The sequence below is a fragment of the Zootoca vivipara genome, chromosome 12 (genome assembly GCF_963506605.1).
Source record: "Zootoca vivipara chromosome 12, rZooViv1.1, whole genome shotgun sequence".
Taxonomy (NCBI): Eukaryota; Metazoa; Chordata; class Lepidosauria; order Squamata; family Lacertidae; genus Zootoca; species Zootoca vivipara.
The window spans coordinates 50,861,544-50,881,859 of NC_083287.1; the positions used below are offsets into that span (position 1 = coordinate 50,861,544).

Sequence of the window (20,316 nt, forward strand, 5' to 3'; positions counted from 1 at the left end):
CTGTATGAGCAACCTGAGGGAGAACATTCCATAGTTCTGGGGCTACAACAGATAAGTCCCTGTTCTTTGGGGGGGGGTATTCAACCTCACCTTGATACAAGACGGAATTTCAAGTAGGAAAGATATTAAAGGTTGGGCTGTGTCATTTGAAAGACTATTCTCCTTGAGATGGTCACCCTTTGGGCTGCTCGGGTCCAAAAAAGCTGCTTGAATTGGGCAAATGGATAGCCACACAGAGATGTTTCAAGACACATGAAATATACCGGTATGTAATGGGTCAGAAAAAGAGACTTTATTTAACAGGGATGGGGAACCTGTGGCTCCCCAGAGATTGCTGCACTTCGGTTCCCATCAGCCTCAGCCAGTATGGCCCTTGGGCAGGGAGGATGGGAATTGAAGTCCAATAATATCCAGAGGGCGACAGGTTCCTCATCCATGCTCAATTAAAAGGAATGGCAATCCTGATTGGTGTGACTGGTGTGGCTGTTTTAAAGGAGCACGGCACCTGCCTTTCCTAGGTACGCTTCTGGATCATTGGGACTTGCAAGGGCGCATGTTTTCCTAGGCAACCTGAGCATGGCGGGTGGACAATCGAGAGGTATGCCCACATCATTTGCCTGCTAAAATCTTCTGCAGATGTCCCAGCATGCCTTTGGACTGCAAGGGGATGTGCTGTTTCTGCTAGAGGTATGTGCTGCTGGTGTGTTCTTTCGTTTCGCCAGCTTCTTTCTGCGCAGGTCTTTTTTCGAAGCTACCGGCGTGAGCCTTTTTTGACCTAATGAAAAGGAAGAACACAAGTAAACATCACATACAGCAGCCCCTGATCGTCCCTCCCCCCCCCATCCCCAGCCGTTGCCATCTCTTCCGTGGAGACTTCCAAGCTGTCACTCCTCTGTGGTTACCTGGGGCGAGCAGAAATGATCACCAGGCGATATTTGCAAGCCAAAACAAACTTGCTTCTTTCGCCTTTCCTTTTCTTGCAGGCCACCAATGTTGTCTCACATTACAAATGGAGACAGAGGTGGGCAGCTTGGCTGGTAAAAATTGTTGCAGGCTGGTATTCCGCTCTGGTCAGACCTCACCTGGAATACTGTGCCCAGTTCTGGGCACCACAGTTCAAGAAGGATACTGACAAGCTGGAACGTGTCCAGAAGAGGGCAACCAAAATGGTCAAAGGCCTGGAAACAATGCCTTATGAGGAATGGCTATGGGAGCTGGGTATGTTTAGCCTGGAGAAGAGAAGGTTAAGGGGTGATATGATAGCCATGATCAAATATACAAAAGGATGTCATATAGAAGAGGGTGAAAGGTTGTTTTCTGCTGCTCCAGAGAAGTGGACACGGAGCAATGGATTCAAGCTACAAGAAAGAAGATTCCACCTAAACATTAGGAAGAACTTCCTGACAGTAAGAGCTGTTCGGCAGTGGAACTTGCTGCCAAGGAGTGTGGTGGAGTCTCCTTCTTTGGAGGTCTTTAAGCAGAGGCTTGACAGGCATATGTCAGGAATGCTTTGATGGTGTTTCCTGCTTGGCAGGGGATTGGACTGGATGGCCCTTGTGGTCTCTTCCAACTCTATGATTCTATGGTATGAGAACAGCTTGGTAAGTTGGTTCCTAGCCTAACAGCGACTTCATTCATTCAAGTCCTACCCCTCAATCATAGGCACACTACAGGTGATTAACAGCATAATTGGTAATTACATTGGGTGATTGCACAGGGGTGGAGGTTGTTATCAAGATCACAGTGCACAGAGAGGGGATTTCAAGCCTTTTCTCTTCTGCCACGATCTCCGTGAAATTCTTCCTCCATTCCGCTCGCCCCCCCCCCTGCATGTTAATGCAAACTTAAGCATAGGTGCCAACTCCTAGAGGCCGAGGGGTCTTCAGCCCCCTCCCCAGTACAATATTTGAGGGACCCGTCCCCCCCCCAAGTTGATGGGCATTGTCATTCAAATGGTGAGCATGCACTACATCATGTGATTGATTATGCAGGGCAGAGCATTCCTCCCCCACTAAGATTTCATTCAAGTTGGCACTCCTGAACTTAAGCTTTCCTAGCATTTTTTAAACGCTATGTGTGGGGTATGTGTGGCAAATTTCACAAACATTGCTGGTAAGAAAGAAAGTCTTATATATAAAAGTTCAAATATATAAAAGGATGTCATATAGAGGAGGATGAAAGGTTGTTTTCTGCTGCTCCAGAGAAGCGGACACGGAGCAATGGATTCAAACTACAAGAAAGAAGATTCCACCTAAACATTAGGAAGAACTTCCTGACAGTAAGAGCTGTTCGACAGTGGAATTTGCTGCCAAGAAGTGTGGTGGAGTCTCCTTCTTTGGAGGTCTTTAAGCAGAGGCTTGACAGACATATGTCAAGAATGCTTTGATGGTGTTTCCTGCTTGGCAGGGGGTTGGACTGGATGGCCCTTGTGGTCTCTTCCAACTCTATGATTCTATTATTCTTAAACTGCAATCTCAATAGCAATGATATGGGGGGGATGGATCACCTAATATTTAATTTCTTAAATCACTGAACTCATTAACCATTAACACTGTCCCATGGAGTCAGGTCTTGGGAGAAAAACCCATTTTACTCAGTGGGCTTAACCAAAAAAAGAGCCGGCACAGAGGCAGGGGTGGAGGAGGTGACAACGCAGCAGACTTAGTGTATGCAATGTGCAAAATGTCAGCCTCTTAACTTCTTAGGCAGAGCTGTTCAAAAATCCCCTGCAACTCACCTCTGGCTTGCTGGGGATTTGCCAGTGTCGTCCTGGAGATCTTGGTTCCGTGTCTCAGGAAGGAAGAAGCAGAGGATTCCCCCGGCCAGTGCTATGCCTCCAAATATCACCATGGGAATAGCAGGGTGGAACTTGTCCAGGAGACCCACAAGCGGAGCAAGGATGCCCCCTATTCTGGCAGCCATGGAGCACAAGCCTAAACTGCTTTGCCTGGTGGCAGTAGCAAAACACAGAGAGTGATGCCTAAGAGGAGGCGCAGACAGGGGCAAGTTTTCCAGAAGCAAATCAGCCACACCATGCTTAAGGGTCAACAAACATATGTGGTGGGAATGCCGAATTATTAAACAATTTTGGAATGAAATATGTGACGAAATTAAAAAGATGTTCAAAATAACTTTTAGTAAACACAAAAACAAAAACTGAGGCATTCCTTCTAGGTATAATTACAAAAGATATTCCTGGCAACCAAAGGAAAGTATTCATTTATGCAACAACAGCTGCCGGGTTGCTTATAGCAAAAAACTGGAAAGGGGGAGAAATCCCATCAATAAAAGAATGGCAAAGTAAACTTTGTGAATATATAAACTTGGCAAGACTCACAGCATTCTTAAGGGGACCAAAAACTAGCAAAAGAATGGGATTGTGTTAAAGAATATATGAAAAAGCATTGTTTTGGAGTAACCATGTTGGTATGTCACGAATGAAGCTTTGCAGGGTTCAAGAAATTGAAAAGTGGTCCGAAAGATGTAAAAATAGAGGTAATTCACAGTAGACACCACAATTCAGAATGATTAGAAATTTCGAGGTCTCAAAATAGAGGAAGGAAGTCAACATGTGTATATGTGTGTAAAGATTATAATGACGGTGTGGTTTTCTTTGTAGGTTTTTCTTTTCTTTTCTTCTTTTGGTTTTTGTCTGTTCTGCTTGGCTTTTAGTTTGTATGTTTGTTTTATTTTTGGACTTTATGTTTGTAATTTTTGTTGTAACTTTGCATAGAAAATAAAAAAATTAAAAAGAAAAAGAAAAAACAAACATACGGTATCTGTTTTGGTATCTCTAACATTCTCAATTGTTCTAGTTACAGGTAGGTAGCCAGCCGTGTTGGTCTGAGTCGAAACAAAATAAAAAAATTCCTTCAGTAGCACCTTAAAGACCAACTAAGTTTTTATTTTGGTATGCATGCACACGAAAGCTCATACCAAAATAAAAACTTAGTTGGTCTTTAAGGTGCTACTGAAGGAATTTTTATTTTATTTTTTTATTTTTATTTTATTCTCAATTGTTTGCAGTCTTAAATTCACTTCACTGCAATTCTGCACCAGTTTACCATTTTGTCATTTTCCTGCACTTCTTCACTTCATTGCATGCAATTTTGCCCAATATTCAATGTTTCACTAGCTATTCTATCAGACGTGATGCATTTTTAAAAATGTTATCTTCACCGTCAGGGTCACATCCAACCCAAAGGCTGGCGAGATGTACCGCCACTGTCTTAACCTTATTTGAGCAAAATACACAGAGGATATTTTTTAGAATACAGTATGCTTTGCGTAATAGATCCTCACCTGACGACTGTGGGAAAGACTTCGGCAGAAAACACATAAGTGGTTGAAAAGGAGGCAGCCAATGCAGACTTGCCAATAACAGCCAGCACCGTCACGATCACAGGGAAGTCTGGGCAAAGACAGGCAAGTGAGGTTAGAAATCAGACCACAAAAAATCAAGGTAAGGCATTGTTGAAAGACCACAGGCCTAGCAAAATGTTTAATCCAGTTCCGAAATGTCACCTGTGGTCCTAGGGATATCCAGAGCTACTCTAACTCAGGAATGCATGGGTAGTTAAAATGTTTTCTGGTGCCCATTTGCGGAAAGACTGGGGTTCAGTGGTAGAGCAGAGACTTTGCTTATAGAAAGTTCTGGGTACATGGTCGTGGCAGGAAATGATGCTCTACTTGAGCCCCTGGAGAAATGCCATCAAATGCCAGATATTGCTGCGTCACCACATAATGCTAAGCCCTTGTTTTCCTTTATTTTTATTTTATTTCACAACTGCACGTTCCACATTTCAGACCACCTCCTCTATTACGGTGAGAGGAGTTGTATTTAAGCTACAGTAACTGCTTCTAAAATTTGCATCTATGATTTGCTCCAGAAATTTGCTCCAGATTTGCCTCTGACAAATAACAGGGTGGGTGGGTGCACTTCATAGAGCGCCCAGCCTCCTTGTAAGCAATCCTTTAAAATAAAATAAAATAATTTAAGAGGCATGGGGCAAAAGATCAGGTCCCCAGTGCAATAGACCCAGAGCCTTGTGGCAATGCCAATTTGGCATCCCATAATAACTCCACCAGTGCTGTGTCTTCTTCACATACCTCGGGGGATCCCTGAGCACCTGAAACAGTCAAGGGCTTGTGGGTTGTATTTTGCAACAAGGGATATTGAACTCCAGCTCCCATCCCCCCCCCAGCCAAGATGGTCAATGCTCAGGGATCATGGGAGTTGAAGTCGGGAACATCTGGGCAACCGCAGGTCCCCCTTGCCTGCCTTGCCAAGCTTGCGTTGGACTTTTTTTTTTTTTTTTTTTTTTGCTCCCTCAAGCGGCTTCTTGTACCTGTTGGAATAGCAGGGATGAGCAAGCACACGACTCCGCTCAGGAGAAGCCAAGCAGCCTGGCATTTCTTCCTCCCCATCCACTGGAGGAGGAAGATACAGGAGGCTCGAGACGGTATTTCCACAGCTCCAAACACAAGCTGGGTCATGTAGATGTCCAAGCCAAAATCCCCAACATGAAGGCTCACTCCGTAATACACAAGACTGTCTGCAAACCTGAGGAGAAACAAAGCAAAACATTACTGTTCATTCTGCATTTATTACTATTGTTCATTTTAATGTCTGGCTCACCCAGACCCATCGCTAAACTTCTCCACAAAAGAATGCAATAACGCAGCCTTGGGTGAAGAATTCAGTTTCTTCAGACTCTAATTTTTCATTTTAAATGGGAGAGCACATTCCTAGCCCTCCAGGCTATGATAGGCAGTGTTTGGAACTGCTGAAACCGACTCTATTTTTGCTGCCTGAGACTGCCCAGCTGCCCTTCTGGAAAGTATAATAAAACAACAACAAACCAGAAGGTCTCATTCAAGATAGATAAAAACAGCCTAAAAGCTATGCCTGTAGCGTATGCCATTATCTTGTTTTTACATCTGGTACACAGCATACGCATTTTGCCCATTCCCAAAAACATTCCTTTGCATACCCTCCGACATGGGTAGGCAAACTAAGGCCCAGGGGCCGGATCTGGCCCAATCGCATTCTCAATCCAGCCTGCGGATGGTCCGGGAATCAGCGTGTTTTTACATGAGTAGAATGTGCGCTTTTATTTAAAATGCATCTCTGGGTTATTTGTGGGGCATAGGAATTTGTTCATTCCCCCCCCCCCAAAAAATATAGTCCGGTCCCCCACAAGGTCTGAGGGACAGTGGACTGAAAAAGTTTGCTGACCCCTGCCCTCCAACATTCCTCAGATGAAAATAGGGATATTTCTGACTCCCCCACAACCCCCCTAATTATTTGTCCCCCGCCCCCGAGCATTTCCACCACCACTACCACCAATGGCACACAAAACACCCACCCACTCCACCATCATGAGAAAACCCCTTAATCCCGGTTTTGTTTTGTTTTATTCTTTGCTAGATTTACAACAAGAAAAGCACACGCCAATGAACAAATTTTAGAAAGGGGCAAGATTAGACGCACCTACACAAAGCATTAAAAAAGAAAGAAAATCGGGACTCCACTCCCCGTTTCTTCCCCTGGTCCTCTACCTTTTGTAATTCCAGGACTGTCCCCGGAAAACTGGGACACTTGGAGGGTATGCGTTTATTCTGTTTGATGGAGAGATATGCATGCAGATGCCAATGGCTGCTTTTTATCACTTGGCTCTGCTTGAACCGGTCCGTGGCAGTCACTGCCAAAGCCCTTCTCCCATCCTTTCCCCATCTAAAGTAAGGTAAGCAGTGACTTGAAAGAGGACCACCTTAGGGGCACCCTCTTTGCGGAACACGCTCTCCAAGGAGGCCTGCTTGGCACCAACTCTGCTGTCAAATTTGACACGGCTTTTTGTCTGTAAGGTTGGGCAAAGTTTTTGTTCCGCCCATTCCACTGATTTTCATGCTTCCTTTGAAGCTTGCTGCTCTTTCGTTTATTCGACCACACTTGATATTTAAGAATTGTTTTCTGGAGCGCATGAACTACGCCAGGGGTCAGCAACCTTTTTCCGCCGTGGGCTGGTCCACCGTCCCTCAGACCATGTGGTGGGCAGGACTATATTTTGAGGGGGGGGGAACGAACGAATTCCTATGCCCCACCAATAACCCAGAGATGCGTTTTAAATAAAAGCACACATTCTACTCCTCTAAAAACACCAGGCAGGCCCCACAATTAACCCAGAGATGCATTTTAAATAAAAGGACACATTCTACTCTTGTAAAAACACGCTGATTCCCGGACCGTCCGTGGGCCGGATTGAGAAGGCGATTGGGCCGCATCCGGCCCACGGGCCTTAGGTTGCCTACCCCTGAACTACACTTTCATTGCCACCCACCCTGCAAGTTTTACTAAGATTGGCCGTGAAATATTTTAACCAATGAAAGTTAATTCTCAGTGAAGCAACCGAGCCATTCACGGGGCAAGAGAAAACTCCTGTCTTAGACCAAACAGAGCTTCATCAGATAGAAGTCAAAGGTTTTGCTATAAGCTATTGATTATTTTATACCTAGAGAACCAATAAGAAGGAAGCTTTATCTCATGATGCCTTTCCATGTAGACATTGGAATTTTTTTAAAAAAAATATTCCGTACTGAATTAATATAGTTTGGAATACTTACCAGACTATGACCATGATTAAAGTCAAAATCCTTAGATGCGGCTTCTTGAAAATATCCAGGATATTCCCAGATTTCACCTTCTCTTCTGGAGTGAGCTTCAAAATGTGCAAGACAAGACAGACACAGAACATCAGCCATCAGACCCATCTGCCAGGGCAGCTGTGCTGGCTTGCGCTGATGGGAGTTTTAGTCCAAAACAGCTGGAGTGCCAGGTGGGTTAGCCAGGTGTTGAACTAAGCTGGAGTGCCAGGTGTTGAACTAAGACTGGAGAGATTCCACTCAGCCAGAAAATTCACAGGGCGTACTTGGACTTGTCTCCCTCAAATCTCACAGGCCTATGAAGAATTAGGAGACCATGTAAGGCCGATCAGGGGAACCTTTGGCCCTCCAGGTGTTCTTGAAATACAATTCCCATCATCCCCAGCCACTGGCCATGCTAGCTGAGGCTGATGGGAGCTGTAGTTCCACAATATCTCATGGATGTTCCCCACACTGGATGTAAGCCAGGCACCCCCAAACTCTGGCCCTCCAGATGTTTTGGATTACAATTCCCATCATCCCTGACCACTGGTCCTGTTAGCTAGGGATCATGGGAGTTGTAGGCCAAAACATCTGGAGGGCCGCAGTTTGGGAGAGCCTGATGTAAGCTGTCCTTCTTACCTCCTTGGAGAATGGGTGGAATATACATTTTGTAGTAAAGTAAAGAAAATGAGAAGGCAGAGGTGGTTTGGAGGGGCAGGTTGACATCTAAATACAGTAGTAGATACTCAAGGTAGATAAACCAATCTTTTTTTAAGTCAAATGCAGTTTCCCCATTGCACTGTTTGCTTTTTCCATATCCTCCCCAGACATTTTCAGAAAAGGAGCAATAGAAATCCCAGGCTTTGCTACCTGGTTGAGTAGTTCTTCTGAGATGGCTCGTTTGTTAATGGAAGCAGCCTTTCGAAGTTCCTTTTTGGCTTCCTCGACCTTCCCTTTTGTCACAAGCCATCGCGCAGACTTGGGAAGAACCCTGTAAAGGACAAGAGTTTGTGAAGCACAGCAAGCGTATTAACCTGGAAAGGAGCTGAGATGGCTTCCTGTTTCCGGCGGTGAGAAATGGCTGACTCCCATATGATCGGACCTCAGCCATGCTGGTAATTCAGGGTTGATATGGGGGTAATTAGCCCTGGCAGACTCCCCAGGGTGGGGGAGAACTGTCTCGTAGACCCGCAGATTGTCCGAGATTGTCAGCTTACATCAAGGTGCAAGCGGCAGGACGCTGGGTCCCAGAGCACGATGCGGCTGGCACTCTCCGAAGCCACTCTCATACAGGGCCATCTTAAGCATGTCAGGCCCCCTGGCGCGACGATCCCTCCAGCGCCCCCCTGCCCCGTTTCTCCACGCGGCTGGGCACAGCGCACAGCGCTGCACCCCCCTGGCGACCTGGTGCCCTGCGCCACCCAGCCTGGCTGTAGGGCCGGCCCTGCTCTCATAGCCAGAAATAGCTGTTTGATAAAATAATTAGATTTGGACAATACACAGACATAGTCTGGACCGAAGAAGACTGAGAAAAAACCTGCAGAACTGCACAATCCCTGGTGTTTAAGCTCGGACTTCAAAGAGATTCTCATCACGCTGTTTGGATTACGGAGGTGATCGGCACGTTCTTTTTTTCTTCTCAATACCTATAATTGTTTTTTGAAACAATTTTTTTTGGCTAATAAAGAGTTAACTCCAACTTGCACAGTGTGATTTACAGCCGGTTCGCTCCTGTCTCATTTCTGGCCCTTTTGCACACTCACCATATGTAAAAAAAGAGGGCAAATGCCGGAGCAGAGCCAGCAATCTGGTAGAGTCTCCAGTCACGAATGGCGTACGCCAAGCCAGCCAAGGCCATCTGCCCAAGAGCGTTGCTGCAGTGGCTGATGATCATCGCAAGCGGGCGATAGGAAGGCCCGACCCACTCTGAAGCTAAAAGGGTTCAAGTTACAGTCAGTACCTGAAAATTAAAAGACCTTGCCATTGACAATCGCTTGCATATTTTAAAACAACCCTGACTTTATTATTGGCTGCTTTTAAATAACCACGTAAATTACAAGAGCAAAGTATATTTCTAGGTGGGCAAGAAAGAAAAGTAACCACAGATGTTGGTGAAAACTCCTTGTTTGCCCCCACTTGTCCCCCCCAGCGCCATTCATGCAGCCACACAGAAGAGGCTACATACCAGCAGAGCAGAGGAGCATTTTGACCCATGCAAATCGGAAATGAGTTTTGCATTTATTCCAGGGACACACCAGCTGTGTTGCAAGAAGAAGAAGAAGAAGAAGAAGAAGAAGAAGAAGAAGAAGAAGAAGAAGAAGAAGAAGAAGAAGAAGAAGAAGAAGAAGAAGAAGAAGACGAGGAGGAGGAGGAGGAGGAGGAGGAGGAGGAGGAGGAGGAGGAGTTTGGATTTGATATCCCGCTTTATCACTACCCAAAGGAGTCTCAAAGCGACTAACAATCTCCTTTCCCTTCCTCCCCCACAACAAACACTCTGTGAGGTGAGTGAGGCTGAGAGACTTCAGAGAAGTGTGACTAGCCCAAGGTCACCCAGCAGCTGCATTTGGAGGAGCGGAGACGCGAACCCGGTTCACCAGATTATGAGCCCATCGCTCTTAACCACTACACCATTCTGGCTCTCCTGCAACATGGTCTTGTACTCTGAGGTTATTTCTTCCCTAGCTGAGAGAGCCAGGGTTAGCATGTTGGACTGGGAACTTGGAGACCAGGGTTCGAATCCCCATGTGGCCTTGAAGCTCACTCAGGGCTTATCCACACATTTGTCAGCTGGCACAACGGGTCAGTGCATCCAGCTGTTAACCAGGTTGGTGGTTCGAGTCCAGCCAGGGACGGCTGTGGGCAAGATTCCTGCATTACAGGGGGTTGGACTAGAAATCAGGGGTCAACAAACTTTTTCAGCAGGGGGCCTTGTGGGGGGCCAGACTATTTTTTGGGGGGGGGAATGAACGAATTCCTATGCCCCACAAATAACCCAGAGATGCATTTTAAATAAAAGCACACTCATTAAATCTCCAAAATAAAGATAATTATATAAATCTCCAAAATTATATTCAAAATAATGCATAATATATAATTATTATTATTATTTTGCAAATTTAATGATTGTGGATTTTTCCTTTCTTCTTTCCTTCTTTCCTTCTTTCCCCTTTTTCCGTTATCTTATTTGTATTTGTTATATTTTAAAGAATTGAAATAAAGATTTATTTATAAATAAAAGCACACATTCTATTCATGTAAAAACATGCTGATTCCAGGACCGTCCGCGGGCCGGATTTAGAAGACGATTGGGCCGCATCCAGCCCCCGGGCCTTAGTTTGCCAACCCGTGGACTAGATGAATTGGCATTTGCTATCCAGATGTTTTGGACTTCGGCTCACATCTGGAAGACCCCGATTGGAGAAGGCTGATTTTTTTTATTTTTTTATTTTTTGGATGGCAGGGGCCTGAACTTCCCCAGAGAAGCTGAAGTGTCTTACTTAACGCTGCCATGCTGATACTGATCCCGGCAAAAGCAGCGCCCACGATGAATCTCAAGGCGATGTAGAGGTAGAAATTTGGTGCGAAGCCTGCCCCGACACCAAAGGCGCCCATGAGGAGGAGGGTGAGCAATATCATCCGTTGGCTTCCAATCCTGGAGGAGGGAAACGAAATATGGGACAATCTACAAGAGGCAGTTCAATCACGCCCACCTGCATCACAAAGAACTCATAACCCACTTACCATAGCTGCCAAGTTCTCCCTTTTTTAAAGAGAAATTCCCTTATGCTGAATAGGCTTCCTCGTGAGAAAAGGGAAAACTTGGCAGCTATGCCACTTACTCTCAGCAACTGGAAACATAACCAGACACTGGAGAGACCTGTCAGGAGTAAGCATGGACCAATGGCACCAAACAGTATGGGAAACAGCCTTACTAGAAAAATTAACCAATAAGCTGAAACTGACACGGGGACAAATAGAAGAAGATGGCTTCCCCTTTATCACATACACAGCCCAACAGGACAATGACAAAAATCTACCAACAGCATACAAATCAATATGGCTAACCTGATCCAAAACACTCATCCACCCCACGCACACACGAAACAAAGACCACCACAGCCAACCACAAAGGAACAACCATATCCTAGGTCAGGCATCCCCAAACTGCGGCCCTCCAGATGTTTTGGCCTACAACTCCCATGATCCCTAGCTAACAGGACCAGTGGTCGGGGAAGATGGGAATTGTAGTCCAAAACATCTGGAGGGCCGAAGGTTGGGGATGCCTGTCCTAGGTCAACCCCAACATCTCTCACCACCAAAGGAACACAAGGGAACAGCAAAGAACCTACAAAAGCGACGCTGACAAAAAAACCCCACATATATTAAGCAAAATAGAAACATCGTCCCCCCCCCGACCCCACCCCCACCTACCTCTCTTCCCCTTTTCTTCCCAATGTCTCAACAAATGAAACTGATTTGTAAAAATGTTATGAAATATATTGCACATATCTTTGTAAACCAATAAAACCTTTAATAATAATAATAATAATAATAATAATAATAATAATAATAATAATAAATAATGGAGGGAGTTCAGAACTTGCACCTCGCAGGAACATAGGAAGTTGTCTTATTTTGAATCAGACACCTGGGCTATGTAGCTCTGTGCTGTCAACACCGACTGCAAGTGGCTCTCCACAGAATTTAAAACAGGGATCTCATCCTGCCCTCTTGTGTTGCTGCACATAAAAAGCTTTCCTATCTGCTAGCCGAGAAACCCACGAGGTATTTTCATTCAAAAGGTATTTTATATCCATAGTGGCTTATTGCAAGATAGGTGATTTTGCTCATTTTTAGTTGCATCCTCATCTATGATCGGGGGCATAGCGCAAATAAAGAAGTTTTATAGAGACAATGGGTAAAACAAACACCATTAGTTGTACTGCTGGACAAGTGTTTAATGCTGATTGTATTTGTACTTGTTTAAAAACCGATGAAAATTTGTTTTTTTAAAAAAAATATATAGAAGTTTTATTAATTTTGTGGTCCTTTCTGTTCTCATACACATTAAAAATATATTTTTAAAAAAGGCTTTGAGGGCCTTTGAACTGGACATAGCTGAGGTGGGGGCTCAGCACATCTAAGAAGCAGGCATGCAAGTTTTGGGTACTTCTGCATTCATGTGGCCTTGGTGTTGCAAAGTGCCTTCCTTCAGCTTCAGCTGGTGGGCCAGCTGTGCCCCTATCTGGACAGGGATAGGCTAACTTCTGTTGTCCATGCTCTGGTAATCTCTGGGTTTGATTACCACAACACATTATATGTGGGACTGCCTCTGAAGATGGTTTGGAAGCTTCACCTGGCATTGAATTTGGTGGCCGGGTTGTTCACCAGGGTAAGATGGCTTGAAACTAGAACTCCAATCCTGGCCCAACTGCACTGCACTGCCCCCCAATTAGTTTCCAACTCAAAGTGCTTGTTTTGACCTATAAAGCCATAAATGGCTCAGGAACGCAACACCTGAAGGACTCCCTCTCTCTTTATGACCCGCCCTTATCCTGAGATCATCATCTGAGGCCCTTCTTCAGGTGCCTCCTTCACAAGAGGTCTGGAGGGTGGCAACACGATAACAGGGCCTTTTCTGTGGTGGCTCCCCATTTGCAGAACGCTCTCTAGGGTTGCCAGACTCAACAGAGGACAGGACTTCTGTGCCTTTAATTGCCCTGCTCTCTTTTTGAGTCTGGAAACCTTAAAGAGAAACCAGCAGACCCTTTGCTTGGAAATTAAACAAAGGGTCTCCTGGTTTCTCTTTAAGGTTTCTAGACTCAAAAGAGAGCAGGGCAATTAAAGGCAAAGAAGTCCTGTCCTCTGTTGAGTCTGGCAACCCTAACTCTCTCCCCAGAGAGGCTTGCCTGGTGCCTTCATTATACACCTTTAGGCGCCAGGTGAAGACGTTTCTCTGCAACCAGGCCTTGGGCTAATTGAACCATCTTATTAACTATGGGGGTTATTGTTCTTTGTTTGCTACTGTGTTTCATATTTTTGTGTTTTTATATTGTGATCCTCAGACAAAGGGTGGTATATGAATTTTACCAGAACAACAACAACAGGATCCTGATCATGTGAAACCCACCAGCAGAAAAACACAACCTTTACTATATTTTGAAGTGCAGTGCACTTAGCTGATGGTGTTACCTTAGTTGTTGTCCAAAACTACCTGAGGTAATCTCTAAGCTAAACTGATGTGCCAGTTCACTAAGGTCACAGTGGATCAATTTCTTCATAAAATATCAGTTGTGGGTTCTGTCCTGCCCTTGCTTCTTCTAGAACAGGCATCCCCAAACTGCGGCCCTCCAGATGTTTTGGCCCACAACTCCCATGATCCCTAGCTAACAGGACCAGTGGTCAGGGAAGATGGGAATTGTAGTCCAAAACATCTGGAGGGCCGAAGTTTGGGGATGCCTGTTCTAGAAATATGTTTTGCCTCTCAGGCACACCCTGAGAATCGCTGCTCACACTCCTCTGACTGGGCGTTCCAGTGTTCAACTGGAAGAACAGGAAATGTTTGTGGGTTTTTTTCTGCAAAGGCACATAGAAAGTGCAAGGAGCTAAGCCATCTTTTCTTAAAATTAAATTTGTACACCGCCCTATACTCACAGGTAGGGTTGCCAGACTCAATAGAGGACAGGACTTCTGTGCCTTTAATTGCTCTGCTCTCTTTTGAGTCTGGAAACCTTAAAGAGAAACCAGCAGACCCTTTGCTTGGGAATTAAAGGCACAGAAGTCCTGTCCTCTATTGAGTCTGGCAACCCTACACAGGTCTCAGGGTGGTTACAACACAAAAACACAAGATAAAAACACAAAATACATAACAATAACAATAACAACCCAATCTTCCACCAGGCACTGCCCATACATTTGAAAAGCCATGAGGACCAGAAACTTGGTTGTTATTATTAAATGGAAAAGTAAAAGACGGGATACTGCATTGCCAGCAACCAGCTGGAGATGTCTGCATCTGGGACCTTCTGCATCCAAAACAAGTGTTCAATAAATATAATAGGTAAACAGCCTCAAAGTTGTGGGCAAATCCCCTCTCCTCTAAATGACTGAAATACCCCCCCCCCCCCCGTTCACCAGCTGCAGCTGGAGTGGCCAATTTCTCTCAGCCGCAACATGAAATCTCAAAAGTTACGCTTACCAGTCGCTCAGTGGGCCAAAGACCAAGGCTCCCACAAGAAGACCAGACATGTAAATGGATTGAGAGATGTCTTTTAAGTCCTTTCGGTCGCAGACCAAGTTGAACTGAAGGAAAAGAAGAAGAAAATGCCTTTTCCTTCCGTCTCCCGGCACTGAATGTCCTGTTTTTTGGTCCAGCGCTCCGCTGATGATGGCCAGAATGCATCCCTTCTGATGCCCCAGTTTGGGGGGGAGGGAAATATTGGCGGGTGGGTGTTTCTAAAGGACCATGGGATCTCTCCCATGTGAGTGTAAAAAAGATCCCCAAAGGGAAGGAAGTTTTAAAACCATGGATCTCTCTCTCTCTCTCTCTCTCTCTCTCTCTCTCTCTCTCTCTCTCTCTCTCTCTCTCTCTGTGTGTGTGTGTGTGTGTGTGTGAGAGAGAGAGAGAGGGGGGGGCAGGGAGAGAGCCACTTCACTCCTCAATTTCTTAGGGTGCTGGAGCCCTGACATTTAATCGCTCCATAGTCCAAGACACTCCAGTCATCAGAAAAATCTGAATACAGACATCCCTAAGGACCCTCTCAGGTGTTGAGCACCAGAAGGAGCTCTCTTGGGGTCTCTACCAGCCCCCAAAAGCAAGGGAACCACAGCCTGGAAGAGGTCATTCTAGGTGGCCGAACTGGGGAACTCCCTCCCCACAGGAGGTGTGTCTCCCATCTCCCCTGTACAGTTCACCTGGCCTTCGACAGCTCGGCTGTTTTGCCTCGTGAGACCTGTCTCTACTCTGCTATACACTGTTTTGTTTTGAATGGTTCCAACCTGTGTTTTTAAATCATTTTTAACTGTTTCGCTTTAAAAATCAATCAATCAATTTTATTGTTGTAACCTACCCTGGGAACTCCTGGTTAAGAATGGACGCAAATTGTAGCCCAGTTAATTTATATACCATATTATTATCAAAACCTCTAAGCCAGGCATCCCCAAACTTTGGCCCTCCAGATGTTTTGGACTACAATTCCCATCTTCCCCGACCACTGGTCCTGTTAGCTAGGCATCATGGGAGTTGTAGGCCAAAACATCTGGAGGGCCGCAGTTTAGGGGTGCCTGCTCTAAGCGGATTCCATTACATATAAATTATATATTAAAATTGCTGGTAAAAATGAGATGTTAAAAAGAAGTTAGCCTCTCCCCCCCCCCTTCAAAATAAAAGCAGCAGTTTTGAAAATTTACCTCTTGAAACAAAATTGCATATATCAAAATGCATGTCAAAACAATTATCCCCTTGGCTGGCCACTCATTGCAATAATTAATTTGTATTGTTCTTATGTTTTGTAGTGCTTATATATATACATTGTGGTACACCACCTTGATCTTTTATACGAGTTGGCAGCTAAAAGACTTAAAGAAGGCCACTAGTCTATCCACAAGTCATTTCCTGTCCTGTCAGTTTCGCTATCCAGATCTTTAACTGTAGGGTGCAGGGGAATACCAATGTTGAAATCACTTTAGAGCTGTCTAGTACAAATCCCACATAGCACACAAGCGCATCCGCTTCAAGAGAGACAGAACCATGTTTTGCTAACACGGAATGTACAGTACTATACTCACCTCGGTGAGCAACGACGGCTTTGGATCTGTGGGGTACACCCAACCATCTCGGCAGCCTTCTGTGGAATTTCGTCCATCTTTTATGATTGAATCGATATCCCCTTTCACAGGACTAAACATGGAACATTCCTCAAAAGAGCCATCTAGTTTCCTGGGAATGGTCAAGTTCAGCTGCTGCTCTTGGGTCAGGTTTTGGGTAATATTCAGGATCCAGTTCGTGTTGCAGTGGTGAGGCACGTCCATGACAATGAACACTTGTCCGAACATGTGAAAGGGAGTCAGGAAATTTGGGATGCAGATCAGCAGCACCAGCCATTTCTGAAACCTCCCGAATTCTCCGATCACCTTCAAGATGTCTCCAAATCTGATCATTCTGGGTTTCTTTGGCAGCCGGTCTGTATTGCTCTCACATCTGGGGACTGAAATTAATCTTTAAACTAAATTGTGGCTATGGATAAGGTGAATAATTAATCAGGCTTTGGCATCTGATAAACTTGAGGAATCTATCCTGTCAAAAGGAATTGAGCTTCAGTGTGTAATGTTAAGTGTACACCATACTTTTGAAGGACATTTAGAGCAGACCCCCCCTCTCTCACAAAGAACTTGGGAACCATAGTTTGCCCTACAAAGCTACAATTCCCAGCACCCAGCACCAAGAATTCTAGTGGGGTGGGAATGTTGGACTGGTAATGTTGTTCAGATGCCTGATGATCGTCTTCCAAAGCAACTTCTCTATTCCACATTTAAGAATGGAAAGCGTAATGCCGGTGGACAACAAAAGAAGTCGACAACAAAAGAAGGCAAATCTTTAAAAATGTAGTATAAACACCGACAACTGGGAGACACTGGCCTGTGAGCACTCCAGTTGGAGAACAGCCTTCACCAAAGGTGTCATGAACTTTGAAGACACTTGAACTCAGGATGAAAGGGAGAAACGAGCTAAGAGGAAGGCACATTTGGCAAACCCTCACCGTGATCAACTCCCGCCCGTAAACCAATCCCCCACTGCGGATGTGTCGATCCAGTCACTTACGGACTCACTGTTAAGACCGTTTTCATGGAAGACAACCCCACTTGGCTATGAGTGATTGCTAAAGAAGAAGATTACAGTGATAATTGCAAATTATTGCAGAAATGAAAAATCAGAAACTGCAAGAACCAAAATTGTCAGATTCTTCCATCCCTGCTCTGGAATAAAACTCTTCACTGCCCAGAGTCAGGCAAGCTGTTCTATGAGGAAGCTTTACCACTGAATCTAGGCACCACCACTATTCCTGAACTCTGGATGAAAGAAAGAAGCGCCCAGTTTCACACCTTTATCTCTACACACACAAGATGCACCACATAAACCTTTGCCAATGCTACTTACCTCCTTCCCTTGCACCTCACAGCAGGAAAAAAAGAGAAGGAAGTCTACGGAGGGAAATGCACCGTGGAGGAAAGTCGGCAACACCGAGGCGGTTGAGACATCAGTAGGAGGTCAACACACCCTGAAATGGGCACCTCCATGAGAGATTACCATCTTCGCCGGTTGATGTAAACTTGTGCAATATATCAAAGGATGGTTGCATTCAAAGCAACATACTGTATAGAGGAAGAGGCGAGGCAAACCTGTTTGAATCACAGAATACCAGACGATCTGAAAAGTCAACCAATGGTGGCTAGTGCTCACTGGAAGCTACAACCAGGTAAGCCAGAGGAGGCACACCAATTTAAGAAGGGGGCCCAAACAAATGGCACTTTCCCTAGAGATTCCTGAAACCGGCATACAGCCGAGTGGCTGTGCGATTGTCGCAAGGGATAGCAAACAAGCATTTTGCACAGCCGGCTTCCCCCGGAAACCAACACATTGGCCCATCTAGCCAACTCAGGTGGAGAGTTTTCCCTACCCCGTTCCCGGAGATCATCGGGAACTGCCTGATACCAATCCACATCATCTAATTCAGTATTATCTACAATGACCCTCAAGGGACTCTCTAGGGATCCTGGCAGGGAACATTCCTAGCCATACTTGGAGTTGCTGGCGATTGAGCCTTCAAAACAGGTACTCTTCCATTGCTAATAAAGTAGCAATAGACAACAGGCTTCTTCTTCTTCTTCTTCTTCTTCTTCTTCTTCTTCTTCTTCTTCGATCTTAACAATGAGTCCGTAAGTGACTGTGGAGGCCAATTCTGGATCCACACGTCCTTCCACAGTGGGGACATTGGTTTCCAGGAGAGTTGATCACGGTGTGCTTTTGCCAAGCGTGCCTTCCTCTTAGCACATTTCTCCCTTGCGTCCTGAGATCGAGTGTCTTCAAAGCCCATGACACCTTTGGTAAAGGCTGTTCTCCACCTGGAGCGCTCGCTGATGACATAAGAGAAGTCACCTCCCTCAAATGGGCGTTTCTGAAAAGTTCCAAAATGTTTGTAAAAGTGGGTTGTTGTTTTTCAGCTTTGAGCATTTACAAAACACGAAAGTGAAAACACAGACAGAAAGGGTAGAGCGGGGGAACCAAGAAAAGTTCGTTTGTAATCCCTTGCTTTCTGCACATCTCATTCTGTCATGTTTTTGTTTCTGCATCAAAAGCAATCTACACCGTTTGCTCATCATGGGCCAGAATTGAACAGTGTTGGCCAGATGTATATACTGTATCCCTGTTGGACTCTGCCACCTGGTGGTGGGAAGGAAGAAGTGCAGTTCCTGCCCAGCTCACCCACAGTTCCCGTCTGTATCATTGGAGCACACCCCACTTTCTCAACAGGACAAAATCTTGTTGGAGTTAGCGGCAAGCACTGTTCAAGCAATGGAGACAGGAGGAGTTGCTAAAGTCTTGTGCAAGCTTTAGTTTACTTGGTTGGGGCAAATGAAGTCTGCTAAAAATGGTTTGTTTTACTCTTGAATCAGTTACTGGAAAAGCATGGGGTAAGTGTTGTCTTTTTTCTTTTCCATTTTTTAAGCTTAAGTACAGGTTAGGGCATGAATGGGGAACCTGCGACCCTCATTAGCCCCTCCCTGCATGGCTAATGGTCATGGATGATGGGAGATGTTGCCCAGTCAACATCTGGAAAACCAGATGTTTTCCTCTTTCTCTCTGCCTAAAATGAAACATCGCCAGGTGGGAGGGGGTGAAGATTAATTATATTTCCCTTGCCCTGGATTGCATCTCGAGGAAACAGTAACAACAAAAGGCAGCCTGGGTTCAGAGAATATGTTTTTGGTACCGTGTTAGCCATCCTTTTTTCTATGCAAAGGAATAGCATTTTCTGCCCGTGTTTTCTCAACACTGGGGAAGTTTCGACTGGGGAGACCACACTTTCAGAGTCTTGTTGTGTCAGCAAAGCAACGACATGTTTCCTTAGAAATGAAATGCTTCCTGAAGTATGGCTTCCCTAAAAATTTGTGAGTTTGATATCTTCGTTTTGATTTTGCACTGAGTGAGAAAATTTGTATGTCGTCCCTGTGCTCCCTGGTTGGGTTGTATGATAACAAATGATGTTTGATTAATTTGCCTCCAGACAAATTGGGCCCGTTTGGAGGTTTAGCCTTCCTCGTGGCAAATGTCACAACTTTTGGCGGATAAGGCATTGGGTGGGCTCTTTAGTCCAATACTGGGATTGGGCTGAATTGGTGCATCACCCCAGCCTCAAGAAGGTGCAATCTCAGGACACCCTGTTAGAGGGGTCTAAGTGCCCAGAAGCTAAGTGTGGGGCATATGGACCACACAGCCACCAGCAGCGGCCAGGGAAGGCCAACTCAGTTGACTAGCATCTTGACGTGGTCCATACCCCAGGCATGACCTTTATAATTCTGCCCCCCATCAGGAGGCTGATAATGGCTATACACCTATCACCTGAGCAAAGGCCTGTCTACATGTGCAATCAATAAAAATGCAGCCAATTTTTA

The 20,316-nt window shown here is 45.3% G+C and overlaps 1 protein-coding gene across 1 annotated transcript; it reads right to left on the reverse strand.

The window, feature by feature from the left end:
- Positions 1-270: 270 nt before the first annotated feature.
- Positions 271-18,542, reverse strand: LOC118091911 (solute carrier family 22 member 13). The gene is made up of 11 exons (XM_060280926.1): positions 17,801-18,542; positions 16,432-16,850; positions 14,843-14,946; positions 11,142-11,296; positions 9,408-9,576; positions 8,515-8,635; positions 7,624-7,718; positions 5,349-5,563; positions 4,303-4,411; positions 2,738-2,947; positions 271-775 (listed from the first exon to the last, which is right to left on the reverse strand). Exons 2-11 carry the CDS (start codon positions 16,801-16,803, stop codon positions 682-684), a joined length of 1,644 nt encoding a protein of 547 aa, XP_060136909.1. The 5' UTR covers positions 16,804-16,850; positions 17,801-18,542; the 3' UTR covers positions 271-681.
- Between the last annotated feature and the right edge of the window lie 1,774 nt (positions 18,543-20,316).